This window comes from Pectinophora gossypiella, chromosome 20, assembly GCF_024362695.1.
Source record: "Pectinophora gossypiella chromosome 20, ilPecGoss1.1, whole genome shotgun sequence".
NCBI lineage: Eukaryota > Metazoa > Arthropoda > Insecta > Lepidoptera > Gelechiidae > Pectinophora > Pectinophora gossypiella.
In genome coordinates, this window is record NC_065423.1 from 2,002,050 (window position 1) to 2,021,494 (window position 19,445).

The 19,445-nt window shown below is 37.5% G+C and overlaps 1 protein-coding gene across 1 annotated transcript in view; it reads left to right on the forward strand.

Annotated features, from left to right (window-relative positions):
• Positions 1-5,406: 5,406 nt before the first annotated feature.
• LOC126375874 (bicaudal D-related protein homolog) overlaps positions 5,407-19,445 on the forward strand; it is a 151,896-nt gene continuing 137,857 nt past the window's right edge. Inside the window, exon 1 of the mRNA XM_050022951.1 lies at positions 5,407-6,074. Within this exon, the coding sequence (XP_049878908.1) occupies positions 5,664-6,074 (411 nt within the window). The 5' untranslated portion in view covers positions 5,407-5,663. The remainder of the gene's footprint in view (positions 6,075-19,445) is intronic.

The window sequence follows — 19,445 nt, forward strand, 5'->3', positions numbered from 1 at the left end:
AAAAGAGGTCAGATGATTTTAAAAGAATATATTAACATGTTTATTTCACAATATTTAACCAGCTTGCGTGAGAGAGGAAACACTCATAAACAATCACGAGTTGTTGTAAACAAGATTCCTCATATTGGAGATAGAGTACAAATTAAAAACGATAAGAGTAGAGCATTTTGGAAAGTTGGGCGTATTTCAATGGTAATCCAGGGTTCGGACGGTCAAATCAGAGTTGTGAAAGTAACTATGCCTAATGGAGAAACTTTGACCCGATCAATCGGTCATTTATATCCCCTCGAGTTCGAAGACAGTGAAGATGACAATGCAGACGGAGTTCATATTACAGCAAAAACAGATTCAGAAACACCAACAACACCTACTGTATATCGAGACACCCCGACACATGACGTATCAGGACTAGACATATCAGGTCGCACAGATTCTACTGAACAAGTTGACCAGATTAAAACTGGGACGAAGAGAGAAGCTGCCCAGAGAGCTAGAGAGAAAGTCAAACAGTGGACGCAACAGCTGATCAGTATAATTTTGTAAAAGGGAAAGAAACATTTAATTACTACTATTCACAATTCAATGATTCAAGTATGCTACTACCATTTTTATTTGTTATTTCTTTAATTTTCGAATATTAAAGCTAAATGTCAAACTAATTTTGTTATATTATTTCATAACTTTCGCGGCGGGCAGTGTCTCGAACTTTAATCAGTTCTCGATTTAAATAATCGAATTCATAATAATTTGTCATAATAAAAGCATCCAATCGATTTTATATTTACTCGAATGAGTAATCGATTTGTAGTGTCATTTATGACATGACAACACTGACACGAGAAAAAAGGAAATGCGATGACTCTATGGAAGATGGCCGGCGGTGTTTACGAATATAACAAAAAGGATATAATTTACAGTAGTTAAAACCAGAAGAATAGTTCTGTTTTATAAGCAATATTAGTGTGTTGGGGAAGGAGAATTATCAGTAAGTCTTTTAATACAGTTTTCCTGGTTATATTTTACTAATTATCACTTATGCTATATGTGTGTTAGCTGATACAGAAATGTTACTACCAAATAGAACAACAGACAGTAAACAGTAAAGCATTCAGTAGGTAATATCGCTGTGGTGATTCTATCAGGCAATCAGTTGAACATATCAATTCATTCAGGTGGACAGGGATGGCTGTAAGGGGCGGTTGGAGGCCATTCGCGGGGTTCTACCCCATATTCAGATAGTTAAACAACTTGTTGATTCCATCAATTATTGTAGTAGGTAAGAGCACTGCAGAGACATAGTGTAGTCAGATGCATGTGCATATCTATCTAATGCACATATTCAGTATTGGAATATGATTCAGAATTCAGATAATTCGTGACCTTACATGATTATGTATGGTTCACGACAACCCTGGTGTCAGGGTTATTATTGAGCCGCCAAAGGCTCTAACATGGCTCATGTAACGACTATTTATTTAAGTACATCAGTAAATAGTAACCGGGACCAACGGATTAACGTGCCTTCCGAAGCACGGATCATCTTACGTTTTGGACAATCAGGTGATCAGCCTGTAATATACTAACTAAGCTAGGGATCAGAAAGTGATTTTTGTGATATGTCCCCACCGGGATTCGAAACCGGGGATTTTATTTTATTAAAAAGGTACACAAACAGATTGTAAACAATACGCATATGACATAACTCGAAACAGGTTTAGAACTAGTCTACAATCCAAAAAAAAAAATAGTGTACACAGCATGACAAAATAGTAGAAAGAACAGAAACTAAGGATAAACAATACAGTTTAAGGCCCTGCGCAGACTACAGACTATCCGTGACGCACTTTTTAGTCTGTGAAAATATAACCTATGCAATTATATGCAGTAACGCACACGACGCGCAAAAAGTCCGGCGCGTTACTGCATATAATTGCATAGGTTATATTTTCACAGACTAAAAAGTGCGTCACGGATAGTCTGTCGTCTGCGCAGGGCCTAATACTTATTAATACACTAAAAACATTACCATAAGGCCAAAACAAAACTAAGTGAGATAGCTAAAGAAGCAAGTGAGACCACAATAATCGTACTTCGCAATATTATTGTCGAAAAGATCAAGATCAGCATTACAATGCTTCAATGGATTCCGGTTCCGGATTGTGAGCCCAACGCTCAACAAAATCATCAAAATATCCTAGAATATTTCCCCGATATCCCCGGAATAAAATTAGTAGGTTATTTTACACGCCCTTTTGTAGAACAAAGGGCCAACAGTCACCAACTGTGAGGATGCTTAAGGAGTATAATATTAATGCTGGAATTGATGTGGACATATTTCATGACAAGTTACACAGTTTCAGGTCTAAAATTATTCGACACTTTTTGAGTTAATATTTTAAGTCTACCACCAAAGTTTATTTGTATGTTTTGATTTAGTTTAGTTTAATTAAGTTTAATTACCTTTCTGCTACTGTTAAATTTGTAAATTAGTTTATGCACTGTGAGTGCTATGTACACCGTTATTGTTTTACACATATCAGTCAGAATACCTAGTTAAGTTATGGAATAAGCTCAATATGTGTGATGTGGTTGTACTTTTTAAAATAAATAAATAAATACATATTTAGTGTTTTATATTTAGAGTACAAGAAAAAAAAATTGAAGAAATAGTAGCCAATGATCTTAATATTAAATAAATTTAGCAACAAGAACATTCTCACTTTGGGATCATTCCCTGGATCGGTAGAACGACACTGCTGATAAATCCATTGGTGACTCAATCATGTATGAAGTTAGTATCTATCATGCGACCGTATGGTTAAGCAGCGGAACAGGCGAGGCGTGTTGGAGCATCCTTCCTTGTTTCCCTTCAAACCGGAATAAGAACTTGTTCCTATGTCCGTTGAACATTCGATAGGCAAATCTATATATAAATCATAATATGTTTTGCGCCTTTTTCTCTCTCTCTCTCTCTATTTAAGAGCTGCGCTCTTGTCGGTGGAGTAATCGCCATTCCTTTCTTCTTCCCGCCAAAACCTTCACCTCCCGATACGACACGACCTGCACCTTCTCTTTTATTTGTTTCATAAATGTTATCCTAGGTCTACCCCTTCCTCTCTTCCCTTCAATTTTTCCTTCTATAATGTTTGTTATAAATGAATCGTGTCGTATCAGGTGGCCAATCATATTTCCTCTCCGGTTCTTTATAGTCTTCATTATGGTAACGTTCTCTTTTCTTCAACTCTTTCCAGCACTTTTTCATTTGCGCCTTTTACTAACGAGAATGTTCCTATTTTGGGAACGGCAGCGGCAGATCATTGGTCGAGTATTTATGTATGTTAAGGAACCAATAAAGTTAATGTTTTATGATGTGTGTGCAATTAATAATATTTCATTTGAGTTAAATTCATACTCACTACTTGAGGAGCTCGGTGGCGCAGCGGTAAACGCGCTCGGTCTGCGATTGTTGAAGTCAAGCAACTTTCGCAAAGGCCCGTCATAGGATGGGTGACCACAAAAAAAAAATTCATCTCGAGCTCCTCCGTGCTTCGGAAGGAACGTTAAGCCGTTGGTGCCGGCTGCATTAGCAGTCGTTAATAACCACCAATCCGCACTGGGTCCGCGTGGTGGTTTAAGGCCCGATCTCCCTATCCATCCATAGGGAAGGCCCGTGCCCCAGCAGTGGGGACGTTAATGGGCTGGTGATGATGATGATGAAATTCATACTATAAAGGACAGAAAAAACCTAGGATTCTCTATTCCTATGCAGGAGTGGGTCCATGCACTACACACCTCTGCCTACCCCTTCTCGGATACAGGCGTGACGCTGTTACACACACTTTCTCTCTAATCAATTGCTTTTTGAGTCACAGTTGATAAAAAAGTCACGCGTTGATGTCTTTTGTATGACACCTGCTACGCCGAATTTACTGATTACTTAAATCTAATTACGTAATTTTCTCAATACCTAATTATCATTAGTTAATGGTAAACGAAATTCGTACCCATAAACCCCTACGAGGGTGAATCCCGATGTATTTACCTCTGACTACTCCAAATACTCAGTTCAGTTCAGTTTGGATACTCAGTTCATCTTCATCGGAAACTTCACCGAGCTTTCTGTTACGACAAAAATATAATAAATAACATTAAGCGAACTCCACTCCCACAGACAAACCGAGGAATTGGTTTTGTGGGGTTTTTGTTGTACTTACTTACCAATATTTTTAGTATTATTACGAAAAATAAACATTTTACTTATCTACTTATGTTATGGTATTTATTAGTGCAAACGAAAATCATACTATAAGTAATGTTAAATAATGACGTTGATACCTGTATTAACGTAGCTCTGCCTACCCAAATCGGGATTATGGCCTCGAATTTATGAATGTTGGTGCATTATTATCCTATTAAAACTCATTAGCAGATAAGCTATAAATCCGCCAAAGTTTAAACAAATAAATGTCAAGGCATTTTTTTTCCATTTTTATATTTTTGTGCGTTGATTTAAGGATCACTATGAGATCACTTCCTCAAATTTAGCAACAATGTAAATTAAAATGTTTCACCACTTCGAGTGACCGCTCTCTTTGTAACTACCTTGATGTATGTCTGTCTCTTTCTAACGTGAAGGTTTCCAATTTACCTGTGAATGCTATTTCTTTCTTGCGCACGTGTTGGTTTACGTCAAAGATTAGATAAAAAAGACTTGGTTGTAGGTTAAATTGGTCACTGATTGAAGAAACTGTTTTTTCGCCAATAAAATGACAAAATGTTTTATGGAAATATTATAATATTGAATAGTAGTAATATGTGTATTATATTTTAAACCTCATTGTTTTCTCAATGTGTACTTAATCATATTACTTATATCATATCAATACTCGGAGATTTTATACAACTATTTGTAAGTAGATATTCGGATTTACCTAGCCCACTAGTGGCCTTCGGTTTCTAACTACGATATATACTTAGGTATATTAATTAATATCCAAAATAGTCCAGCGGTTTCGACCCGAACAGAAATCGAACAGATTTAGGCATCAGGAGGTGTCAGACAAAGTTACTTTCGTATTTATAATGTACTTAGTACTGAACTTTTGGTACTACTTATAATAAAGATTAGTATTATGAAGTCCGGTTTTATTTCTCTTGATAAGGTTTATATAAACTAAAGTAAAAAATTGCTTTGCTACTTTATACCTAAAGACAATATCTAACATTCATTTCCCCAGGCATTTTTTACACAACTCAACATTTTTTTAATATTATTGGCGCGAAACGTTTTCTACCTAACTTCACATCCGCCCCACTCTCTACTCTTTGCCGGTCATGCCTGGTTCTACCTCGGAGGCTTGCTCAGTCTGTTGTTACCGCGCCGTCACCGCGCAACGTCTGCGCAACGCGAGTGCATCGACATAACAAACAGAATAACAAATACAAAATAACAAATTCAAAATAACGTGCAGTGTTGTGTTAGTGACAAAAAGTGACATGTTCGTGTGAATTTTAAAATGGCTTTAAAAAAGGATTTTGAGTTGCCTATTAACATTAATAGTATCAAAAACGTTAAGTTCCCCAAATCTTCGAAACTGCAGCAGGCTTTAGAAAAGTTGTTCAAAAAGAATAACTATACTAAAATCCAGAGTTAGACAATCTAGATGGCTGGTGAAGTTACAGATATTAGTAGAAGTAGCAACAGTTTTAGTAAAGACCAACCTGAGCCTAAACCACCAGAATTTTTGTCCAACGAAGCGGAATTCATTGGTAAAGGAGACATTAGGACATCTACACCGAAAAAACACAGACGCAGTCGTTCTAGAAGTGGTACAAGAATCGCGCCAACAGTGTTGAGTTTGTCTGATGAACATTTTTATGAGGATTTAGAGGATTACGTGAAGATGTCGACGACCACATCAGCCATGCAAGGAGACGATGTGTGGACCCAGCTGCAACAGAAGGAGTCCGACCTCCTTCTAGCGGCAGAACTGGGGAAAGCACTGCTCGAGAAGAATGAGGAACTGAAGAAGGAACAGGAACGTGTCACCGAAGAGTTCTCCAAGAAAGTTGAGGTGAGTGCTTACTTTTTTTTTTTAAATGTCGTTGAAAGATTGAAAGTTTTAAAGAATCTTATGACGTTTTACTTATAGGTTAATTAAGTTTACCAGGTGAGAGTCCTCAGCGCCTCCATTTGTCCGACCAAGTAGTTACTAAAGCCAATGCCATATCCTCTTAAGACCGAGATTTCCAGACACAATAGTTAAACAATGGGGTTTGGATTTATAAAGAACATTCGGTCTTAGGAGCATATGTGTAAAAAAATGTTTAATTAAGTCTATACAAGTCGGTAGTTTGGAACTGTTGCAATTGAAATACTTATTAGGTATAAAGTTAACTTTATATATATATATATAGTCCTCCTTGTCGTATCCGACAACGGCGACCTCAGTCTCTTCTCTCATGCGCTCGAATGTGACTGGCAAAGCCAAACTTTGTTCTGAAAACCCGGTCACATTGGAGGCAGAATAGCTGTCCATCCGAGTTAAAGGTGTAGCTACAGGTGGGTTTGGGACGATCTTTGCGTTTTTGGCGTTTTTCGTCGAGCTCTTTCAGACGATTTTGTTCAAAGTTGGCCACCCCTGTTTTGACACAGTGACGCCAATCAGGTCTTAAAACAGCAAGGTCCTCCCAGCGTTCAGTGGAAATATCGCAGGCGGTCAGGTTACGTTTCAAGACGTCCTTGTACCGCAGATATTGTCCCCCGCGTTTACGCTTCCCACTCGCTAGTTCGGAGTAGAAGACGAACTTTGGGACTAAGCTTAAAACTTAAGCTAACGACTGTGTCCCAATGAAGTAGTCGCATCGCCAAACGGCACTGTGTTATATGAATTTCACCATATCAAAAGAATCATGTAGCTATTACTGATAAGAACCACATCTGCGTTTTAAACTGAAAATTCTGTAATCTTTTTTCTCATTTCTTTTTCTCTGTGAGAAACAAAGACATTACATGTTCTTTGAGTAACATTTGAAGTCTTGTTGATGAATTCCAATCTTTTTAGGCAGGATAATGTTTTAGAGATAATATTAAGATATCAATAGTTAACGACCTCTGTGGTCTAGTGGTTGAGCGTTGGGTTCACGATCCGGAGGTCCCGGGTTCAATTCCCTGTGGGGACATATCACAAAAATTACTTTGTGTGGTCCCTAGTTTGGTTAGGACATTACTGGCTGATCACCAGATTGTCCGAGAGTAAGATGATCCGTGCTTCAGAAGGCACGTTAAGCCGTTGGTCCCGGTTACTACTTACTGATGTAAGTAAGTAGTCGTTACGTGAGCCATGTCAGGGGCCTTTGGCAGCTCAATAGTAACCCTGACGCCAGGGTTGATGAGGTTGGTAATCTACACGATAGAAGAAGAAGAATAGTTAACATTAGAATAGTTAAGATGTCGTGGTCGCCCAGTTGGAATTACGCTTGTCTCTCACTGTGAGGTAGCAGGTTTGAACCCCAGAACGGATCTAATCCAATGATTTTCGAATCCATATTTGGATTATAAATGATAGAAATGATGATTACGTGCTCGGCGGTGAAGGAAAACATCGTGAGGAAACACACATTCCCGAGAAATGTGGCTGGTGGTACCTGCCTGGTTATCCTTTCGCTGTTTTACGACATACGTCACACAATACAGATCGAAGCTGAAATAACAGGCACTCTGCGTCAGCGTCGTACGTGTTTGCTAGAGCCATTTGTCCGTTTGCACAATCGATTTCATTCCAACACGTTAATTGTATACATTTATTCGTTAGAATTATTGCTGCTATTTTCTTTGCCGTGACTCAATGTAGATTTGTCGCGAGCATCAACTATTTGACCGGACAAACGGGGAGCGCTGAGGGTTCTCACCTCCTAGTATAAAATTGGAAGGGCAGATTTGGTAGTCTGTTTAAAAAACTGGAGCTGTTAATACCTTCAGGCTAGGTAAGCAGAACCTGCGAAAATGGGACGTTAGGGAGTTAATAATTATTGTTCTCAATTAGGGTAGTCAGAGGAGTTCATGGAATGCTTTCCATACATGGCCAAGGGATGGAATGCGATATAGAGGCAGACTACCAGCCTGATCGTCGGGTGACATTGTGAGGTATGCCGGGAAACAATGGATGGGACTTCATATCAAATAATTGATTGCACAAATATGGTATTTTATTTTATTTGATAATACTTAGGTACATCATATTTGGCCACAACATGGGCATGCAAATTCGTTAGTGTACTAACAAGTAAAAAAAAATTGTAAAATTAAAATAGTCAAAACACAATGCCAAGAAAAAATAATAATAATTATAAATAATAATATATTGCACAGGACCGGAAAAGATGGTATGAAACGGCAGCTTATACCCGTCAATGGGTTGGCTGAGTAGATAGAATATCATCAAGAAATATTGTTAAAAGACCAAATATTCAAATCCCCCTCATAAAATTCCTACACATTTTCTAATACTCAAATTGAGTGTTTGGCATATTGAAGTAACATTTGTTTTCATTCTTAAACAATGACCTTTTTCGTCACAGCAAACAATCGGCTTTAGAAGCTGGTAGACAATGGCGGACAATAAAATAGCGAATGAATAGCACATGCTTCTGATATTTTCATCAAATACCTACCTAATTGGCGGGCCGCGAAATTTGGATTAGTGCCCTCGAGTAACGTGCCTACTCTCTCTAACATTGTTATTGTGCTCTTCTGGCTGATCCGATTGTCAACCAGATTGTCCGAAAGTAAGATAATCCGTATTTTGGAAGGCACGTTAAGCCGTTCCATATGTCTCATATCCCTGATTTAAACGCGGTAAGAAGTCGTTATTATGTGTTTTAATTATGATAATAACCGCGTAAACAAATATATAATATTTTTCAACTTTTTATTTTGCACTGTCTATCCCGGTACGCTTTTTATTAAATTCCTTTCCTATACCTAAAGGTTGTCTGGAGATTGCTACCTTAGCAATAAGGCCGCCTATTGCACTACCTATCCAATTATAATACCTAATGTATTTATAATATGATTTAATTTTGTTTTTATTGTATTTGTATTGAATAAAAAATACTTCGTTGGTTGTTACTGTCAAAATACTAATGATCTCATATCCACATACGTACCTGACGCTTTGACAGTTTATTGCACCGATAAAGTAATTTTTTGCAATTCATACGTTGCTGGTGTTGGCAAATTTATAATTAGCTCTAATTACACGGTGCTGGTGTAAGTAATAAAGTAGACGAAACTCCGACGTTTGAGTCATAATTTACAGTTTGGTATTACTGTTTTGATAACTCGACATGTTAAAAATGTACTTTAATGCCTGTCTGTATAAAATAACAAAATTTTCTGATTTTTCTTGTTCTTCGATTATGCGCATGACCTATTATCGAATTAGTACATTTTTAAATAATAAAATGATTATCACGTGCTCAGCGCCAACCCACATTCCCTGGAAATGCATTTTCGAAGGTATGTGACCTAATCTAACCTGTATTGGGCTGGTTGTCCCTTAGCGGATGGGAAGGTCAAACAGGCAGTCGCTTCTGTAAAAAACCGGACCTGTCAAATCTTCAGGTTAGGTAAGCGGGCCCTGTGAAAAACTGGTTACTTAATGATATTTTTAAATAATAAACCTATTATTTTATTTTCTTCTTCTTTATTGAGATCACAACAACAGCCAGCAGTCAGGGTTCTGTAACATCGCCACATTTTATACAGTTTGGTTATATCACTTATCTTTCTTGGCCTTTGGTGGTTTGGTTGGTAATCCACATCACAACCCACACGATAGAAGAGCCTTATCTTTCTTTACAGACAAGTCACCTATCTCCATGACTAGAAAACACTTCTCAAACTATTGTTTTTTAAGTCCTAAAACCTAGTTTAGGCTCCAGCCTCTACAAATATTACCATGTATTTTTGTAGAGGAAATAAAGATTTTACTTACTTACTTAATTATTTGATTTAATTTTAATTTAATTTTACTATTTTATTGATTTGGAATTTTAATTTTTGAATTTTATTTTTTTAATTGCTAATGTAAATAAGGGTTACATGCCTGAAATAAAATGTGTATTTTTTTTTAAATACAGTACTTTAAAAAACCCATTAACGTAAACAGCGGGAAAGCACACGACGCCGGTGGAACTGACAACTGTCAATAGTGATGTCTCATAGACAAATCAATGTCAAATTAGTGGTGTTCCAGTTTAATCGGTTCCGCTTCATTTTACTCTAATGTTTAAAAAAATATATACGATCAAAAAAAAGTAATTAAGCATGGCAAGATCGAAACCACTGTCCTATTTTTCCCTAAAAAAGTAGCATGGAGAATGCTACACCGACAAGAGCGCTCTTAAATTAGTGACAAATAAAACATAACAAAGTAAATTAATTACAAAACGGCTTCCTAACAATATAAACGAAATACATTATAGTGTCACGGGTTTGAATCCCGGGTCGGGCTATAGGCTGCAGAACTCGACTCGATTCGCCTTACCCCGTCCGCGACAGATTCCGCGCGCGTTCTCTAGACTAAAGTGTCTCCCGTGCTTCGGATGGCACGTTAAGCCGTTGGTCCCGGTTACTATTTACTGATGTGAGTAATCGTTACATGAGCCACAGGGGCCTTTGGCAGCTCAATCATAACCCTGATAGCAGGGTTGATGAGGCTGGTATCTCACAACCCACACGATAAGAAGAAGTGTCTCCCGGGGGTGAGGTAAATTAAGATCGCTCCAAGCTCGTATTGGCGCGGGGTGGAAGGTGTCCCTTCTAACCTCTGCTGCCTCTGGTTTGATCATCATGGAGTCTAGCTATTTATACAGATATCGTCATACCTATAAAGGCATATAGAACGTACCTACGACTTTTCCTTTCTTAGTCTTTCAACAACAGGCTTTGCTAAATCTTCAATCCATAGGTACTAATATTATAAATGGGAAAGTGTATGTATGCGACTGTCTGTTTGTTTGTCTATCTTTCACGGCAAAACGGAGCGACGAATTGAGTTGATTTTTTAAGTGGAGATAGTTGAAGGGATGAGAAGTGACGTTTTGTCTCTTTCTAACCCCCCACTTCCCTAAAAGGGGGGAGGGGGTGAAAATTTGTATGGAGCATGCCGCAACTTTAGACTAACAAACAAATCGTGCATCATTTTTTTTATGGAAATCTGCCCCTAACGCCTTCAAAGAGGGGATAAAATTTTACACGGGTTTTGACGCAGTTAGGCAGCTAATACTTACATAAATACTTAACCACTAAAACCACAGAAGCGATGTTGATGTTCACATCAACTGAACACCTATAATTTGGCGATTCAGACACGTATTGTGTGTAAAACGATCTTGTTTGAACAATTTACGACAATAGCAGTGTAGGTTTACAGACAATTAGATGGAATTAGTGAATTTAGGCCGCTGTAATCGCCGATGCTTTACGAAAAAAAATAAGCAATTAGGCCTCTAACAATTAGAGGTATTATAAACATTATTAATATGCTTCATAACACGCGTTGCAGAAGGTTATCTCCGAAGACACGTTAGGACCGTTTGATGACAAAAGATTGGTCCGTTGTTCATTTAAAATATCCACCATTTTAGTAAGGATTTTACTTCTGTCTATACTTCTGTCACATTTTAGGAAAAGTGAACCGTGTGGTGATAGGAGATAGGCCTGTTGTTCATTTACTAAAAAGTCCACCATTTTAGTAAGCAGACCATACCTTTGTCACTTTTTAGGAAAAGTGAACCGTGTGGTGATAGGAGATAGGCCTGTTGTCCATTTGAAAGGTCCACCATTTTAGCGAAAAGACTTCTGTCATATTTTAGGTTGTTCATTTAAAAAGTCCACCATTTTAGTAAGCGAACCATCCTTACAATACAATACAAAAACTATTGCACTTAAATCATATTAAAAATACATTAGGTATTATAATTAGATTGGAGATAGGCCCGTTCTCCATTTAAAAAGTCCATTTTAGTAAGGAGACCATACTTCTGTGAATTTTTAGGAAAATATCGTTGTCCATTTAAAAAGTCCACCATTTTAGTAAGGAGACCATCCTTCTAACACATTTTAAGCTTTGTTTTAGAAAATGTGACAGAAATATAGCTATCTTAGTTAGAACGTCAAAATCAATTTCGCCTTTTGACATAGAATAAGGAATAATACTACGTATAGAACGGCAACTCTCCGCTCCCCACCAGCGTCTGAGTTAGATTTACGTCACCCCCCGCAATTCGAACGTAGCTGACTTCAATCGTATGGCGTCAGACGTCACACACACATATGCGCGTGTACGATAATGTCAATGTGTAGTGTCTGTGTAAAACGAGGTTGTTTGTATGAAGTGTCCGGTGTGTGCTGTTGAGAACCGATACAATATACATATTTTACTTTTTTTTTTTTTATTCTTTCAACCGATTGTACTTTTCTTGTCACTTTTGTATTTGTTTTAAGGTTGTTTTTATATGTGCAATAAAGCGTTTTCGTATTGTATTGTAAAAACAAAAAACATCCAAATCCTATAACTTACATCGTGGAGATTCTGTTATCGCATATTTTACCTTCAGTAATATACCAAACGGTTTTATCAGTGTGAAATATCACATACCTTTATCAATACTTAAGATGTAGAGAATTCTACATTGTTTCCATAAGATTTAGGTAAAATTGTTGATAAACTATTTTCACTTAACTCACCTGCGAATACAATACCTAGTTCCGTTTTTTTTTTGTAAAGTAACATATATTGTAGATTTGCTGCAATAACGTTAACTACTTGGCCGGATGAAAAAAAAACAAATTCGAGCCATGTGTCCAGCAAGCATAAATTGACATGTCAATCCAGTACTTATATTTTATTCGATAATAAACACTCGTTTTTCGTTTTTCGAGCCGTGGTAGCTCAGTTGGTAGAACGCTTGCCTCTCCCTTTGTAGGTCGCAGGTTCGAATCCAGCGCAGGTCTAAATCAATGATTGTCGAATTTCTTTTCGAATTCATGTTTGAATCATAAATAATTATCACGTGGTTAGCGGTGAAGGACGACATCGTGAGAAAACCTATATGCCCGAGAAATGCATTTTTCGGAGTTATGTGACCTAACCTGTACTCGTATTAGGCTGGTTTTCCTTGTTGGGTGGGTTGAAAGGTCAGCCAGGCAGTCGCTTCTGTAAAAAACCGGATCTGTCAAATTTTCAGGTTAAGTAAAAAACAGAAAAATGGAGATGATGAACACTCGTTTTTCGTAATCGTTTGCAACTTGGCTAAGGCGTTCGATCGAGTGATCATTCGTAGAACTAGATAAAGTGATATAACATATATACGGTAATAGGATAAGGTATAAAATTAACCGGAGTACGGTGTTTTACATTCCGAACTAGATGAGTAATAAAATGCCACAAAACAAATAGGCACAAAAACCAACCACTTCAAGGTAACCTCTGGGAAACCCCTCACGTAATCCTTTCAAAGATTAAGCAGTCGCAAAAAGGCCATGGAATCTAAAGAAAGGAGTTTTTTTTTTATAAAATCGGCCGTTATCTTTTTTCTGCATCATTGTCCCTCGTGTCGCAACTGATTGTCAAGTTTTTCATAACGACTGTCATTTTTCGATTTCGCTTTCGAAACGATACCGTAAAGTTGGTTCATCTTTATCGCTTTTATTTGCTAAGTATTTGAAATGTTCTCTATTATCGTGTGTCATGATCACTCATATTTTAAAAGAAGAATATTAACTAGATTAAAGTTAAAAGTTGCGAAACGATGGAATTTATATGCACTATTAATTTACCTGCACTTTTATCGTTCAAGCAAATGGGCATAAAATTTAAAAGTATTTTAATGATTTAAAATAGTATTAAATAGAAATAATATAAATTATTTACAATTGTAAATGTTAAACAACTAATTAATTAATTTAAAAAATAAGTAAACAGAAAAGGCGGGAACGGAAGTGAGAATTACGCGGCGAGAAAAACAAATGAAGAACGGGGTTAGATTGGTTCCCCGACTTTTCTAGGAGACGTTTGTTGTGGAAAGAATTACGATGGAAATTAATAAATAGTCGATAAAGTCACCCAATTACAGTGTTTTCTTGAAACGTGGTTGATAAAAGGCGTATAGGCTGTGTTTTTATGTCGATGAGATTTTTAAGGGCATCAACATAACACATCTACATTATAAGAAAATATATAGTTAATTTGCGTCTTCTATACTATTCTCTGCCTACCTTTTCGCTACTATATACACGTGCAAATATACCTATAGTGCCCGTGAAAAATACATAATCCATTATCGCCTTTAATGCATACTGCGATAAGCTGACATGAACGTGATATCACATTTAAATGACGCATACAGTAACCATGTTTGAAAAATAACAATCATTTTACTGCTACACGCGTAAAAACATACTTCGTGAAAAAAAAAAAAATGTGTTATGCTGGTTATCATAGTGAAAACCACGTGAGTTTGAAAAATCGCATCCTTATGTAAGTTTTTTGATGAAAATCTGGATTTTTTTTTAAAACAAAGGTAAAAGATGCATATGTCTGTTATCTATGAAATTAGAAGGTTAAAGGAAGGAAAATGTGTGCAGCGCCATCTATATAGTTTTTGGGGAACGTAGCCTGGAAAGTGCCTCATTCGGGTGAATATTGAGACTTAATTTAAGCCGAATTGAAGGGTAAGAGCGCGCGCGGACTGCAGACCATTAATGTCACAATTAAATTTGTCAAACAAACTAATGTTCACATCACTAATTTAAGAGCGTGTCAGCGCTCCATGATACTTTTTTAGGGAAAAATAGGGCAGGTTTCTCTCTTGCCTTCCCCGCAGTACTCTGGCTGACGCGATTGGGATGGCGCAGGGCTTAGCACCGTAAGCGCGCTACTCTTTCTCGCCTCGACATACGTCACCCGTCACTCTCACACAGTACGGCACAGAAAGAGGCAGATGATCAGCACCGTCTTAAACTAGGCTGAGGCCCTTGGGCACACAAGAATTTGGGGCCCTTTTTGAAAGTAAAGAAAGCGTATTGGAAAGTAAAAAAAAAAGACACATTTTTTACTAAGTACCTATGATATTTATAGGTAATCAAATACAGCATAGGTTTTTTGTTTTTTTGGAAAGTCGCAGTCATCGATAATAATATAATGGCGTAGTATATGATATGCTTTGTAAATCTAACCTCATAAGACTCCTGATTTGTGAAAAAAGTGCAATGTGCCCGACAAAAATGTTTTGGGAATAAATGTGTGAGAGAAATTGTGGAACCTTCGGGGCCCCCCGAGTTATGGTGAAGACGGTAGTGCAGATGATCTCTGTCGCGGTGATTAAGAGTCGCGTGCTTACGGTGCTAAGTCCGCAGAGTATTTCAAAGCCGTACACTAACTAATGTTGCTCACATGTTATTTGCTAAACAACGTTATAACAATAAAAACATGTTTTAGATAAAATCTTTCTACCAATCAAGCCTTGCAATATGCTGTTGATTAGCATAAGTATTAATTAGGTACACTTCATTACCCTCGTCGCTGTGTTTACTAGTTACGCAATTATGTAATTATTTGCTTAAGTACTTGTATTAATGCCTGTGTTTGCTCAATAATTAGATAGTATATTATGCAAAGATACTCACACTAAGACCCGTGCCCTGTTTATGGTCGTAAGGCCCAAAGTCCTTTTAAAATCCAAATCACATTATTTAACTATTGTGTCTGGAAATCCGGGCCTTACGAGGTTATTAAAACTTACAAGTTCTGTATCACAAGAAATTATTATAAGAAAATTGTAAAATGCTTACATTATTCTTATTATTCTTAAGAATTTGTTTATTAAAATTACACATGTACTTAAATTATATGTTACAAGTGTCAGTATTTATTTCACGAGTATATTTTACAATCCCTCTACTTTTTTGATAAGCGTAATTTACACGTACTTATGAGTAACTTTTTACAAGAAAAAATATCTTAATAAGTCCTGTATTAATATATAATTAAAAAGGCCACATCAAAGCAATTCGTCTAAAAAAGCAATATTGCTATTTATTTATTTATTTAAAAAAGTACAACCACATCACACATATTGAGCTTATTCCATAACTTGACTAGGTATTCTGACTGATATGTGTAACAATAACGGTGTACATAGCACTCACAATGCATAAACTAATTTACAAATTTAACAGTAGCAGAAAGGTAATTAAACTATTGCTAGCTATTTGACATTTGTATGCATTGCGCACTTACTTTTAAAGCTTTGTATATAGCTCTTTGTAGCTTCTATGCTGTTCTGGGAGCAAATAAAAAACATAGAACACGTTCAGCTGCTTGTCTTCCCGGGCATGTCGTAAAAACCGACAGAGGGATTGCGTCCTCTAACATGATGGACTAATGTTATGGGCGATAGGCTGATCCCTTATCACCATAAGGTTCATCATATCCATCTTAGGACTTCGTATCAACAGTGGCTGCAAGTTGTCTTTGATTACTTGTGGCTCTGTCCACCCCATTTGGGATTACGGGCGTGAGTTTATGTATGTATGTATGTATATAAGTTTGGCACTTTTGTACTGCCGGGAACAGTACTACGCTGCGCACGACCCGCATTTGCCGCAAAATGCGATGACTTGGCGCGAACGGCTCTCATTTTTGAAACTTAAGAAAATCATTTGCAATACAATACAGGGTATATATTTACGCACGCGAGTTGATGGTGAACGATTCAAAATACGTTTATATGCGCGTTCATCTTTAGTCAGCGCACTCGCCCCTCATTTCTTAGCAGGACTAAAGTACCTAAGACTTAAAGGGGGTGAGGTTAATCTAGCTCGGTAAATGTACAAAAATCATCTTCTCTTGTGTTTTTTATCTTCTTTTACACCGCTCGTAAATAATACGCATATTTCATGGCCATCTTGGATACGTAGTCAAAAGCGTTGATGTTGTATTGTGGTTATGGATCCATTGCTCCTCACGAGTTATTTATTGTACTGGGCTTCGAACCTTGGTGTCAACAGATTGTTGCTGTCAAGTTTACTACAGTACCTTCCTACTTCTTCTATCGTGTGGGTTGTGAGGTGGATTATCAACCTCATCAACCCAGGGTTACTATTGAGCCGCCAAAGGCCCGTAACATGGCTCATGTAACGACTACGTACTTACATCAGTAAGTAGTAACCGGGACCAACGGCTTAACGTGCCTTCCGAATCACGGATCATCTTACTTACAAAAATCATCTCAAAGAAGTAAGACAGAACAGTATCGGCACTTACAAACCACACCCTGGTAAGCCAGATAAAGCGGTTGACCTACAAACAGACATTCGTATCAATAATCTCGAGTATTACTCGACGACTGGCAAAACTATTACGGTCAAAGATTAATATCTTTGATTTTGTAGCTAGCTAGTTCATTTCTACACTTACCGTTTAAATACGTTTATGCAAAGCAGAATATATTCGTGGTTATGTGGTACTCCCTCGGTGTGGTGTGGTTGCTACCCGGTATACCCACTAAAAACCAACGATGTTCCGTCCTGTCCACTGTGTTGCCAGGCCCCGGGAATCGCCGAAGCATACTTCCGCGAGCAGTATGTACCTAGGTACACCTAGGCCTTCCTCTTCCAACCTTACTTCTTACACCCGCATCATAAATATTTTTCGTCTAGTTACAATTGACTACCTCCAAATCAACTAACTGATATAACTTTTATCATAAATTATGTTCCCGAGTAAGTATGTAGCAAGCAATTGAGTATTTCTCCGCTTGTTACGAGCTTATTCTGATTTTAGCTGAGTCAAGGGTTCTCGAAGAAGAGAGAATAGATTGGCTGCTAGCCCATTTACCGCCACAAACTTTAACTACATCCCGGATACTCCATATCAAAATCTTTTTCATACCATGTGCTGTCTACCGCGTAAGTGCGAGCGAGATAAACAGTAAACAGGAATATATAAGTCGGGATTCGAACCCGGCGCCTCCGGATCGTGCGCCTAACGCTCAACCACTGGACCACGACCAATCTAGTTTCAAGATGAGTTATGAAATGTTATAACATTTTGTTTAATTATTGTTATAACGTCCTCATAATAATCTCAGGTTCTTAAAAGATTTTAATTCACATAACAATGTTACAGGTTACAATTATTTTAGCGGTTAACAATGATCTCTGTTTTGTCAATGACAAGTATTGTTTGCCCAATGAGAATGCGAAAAATGGTGATTGTTTCGGCTTAATGTCTGTTAATCTTGTTCTTTACAAAGAGAAAATTAAATCGAAAAAGTGACTAGGACGGGACTTGATCCCGCAGTTCTGGTCAAACCTGGACGATATTGGTAACCATTACCATAGAATAAGAAACAATACTTCGTATAGAACGGCAACTCTCTGCTCCCCACCAGCGTCTGAGCTAGGTTTACCTCACCCTCTCGGTCTTTAGTCTTCAGTCGTATGGGCGTCAGACGTCACACACAGATGCGCGTGTACGATAACGTCAATGTGTAGTGTCTGTGAAAACTGATTTTTTTTATCAAGATAGGAAAAGTATTACGTTAACAGTCATAAATATAAGATAAACTTTATCCAATCTAATCTATAATTGGAAGAAATAAATTAACCAATTGTCACGTTTATTTATATTTCACTTGATTCGAATATAACATTTTATCTTTACAACATTAGATCATCTAATTGCCTGTGACTCAGATTTTTATGATTCATTAAGTTGTTTTAAATGTAAAATATCGCAACCTTAAGTGGTTTTGAAGTCATCGCTTCGCCAAGCCTGTAAAAAAGTCATTTATAAAAAAACGACTTTAGACTTTTCGCTTTTCGTTATGGTTGATATGAATGGGAAATCTGGGAAAACCTACCTATCCTACCTCGCAATAGACACGCGTTTTAATCCCGATAAAAATGTTGCCTTAAGTTTTACCTACATTAAAAGAAATGGAGGTTTTGTTAAAGAAAATCACGTCAGAATATGACAAGTAGCCGTGGTAGCCCAGTTGGAAGAACGCTTGACTCTCACTGTAAGGTCGCAGGTTCGAATCTAGGACGGGCCTAAACCTATTATTTTCGAAATTGGTTTTAGAATTCACATTTGCATCATAATTATCACGTGCTCAGCGGTGAAGGAAAACATCGTGACACTCACATACCCGAGAAATGCGTTTCGGATGTGACCTAACCTGTATTGGGCTAGGTTTCCCTTCGCGGGTTGGCAGGTCAGACAGGCAGTCGCTTCTGTAAAAAAACGGACCTGTCAAATTGTCAGTTTAGGTAATCGAACCCTGTGAAAATGGGATAACGCTAAGGAGATGTTGAATGTGATTTTTCAAAAAGACTACTGACCTATTCCACTTCCTCCTGATCTTACTTTATA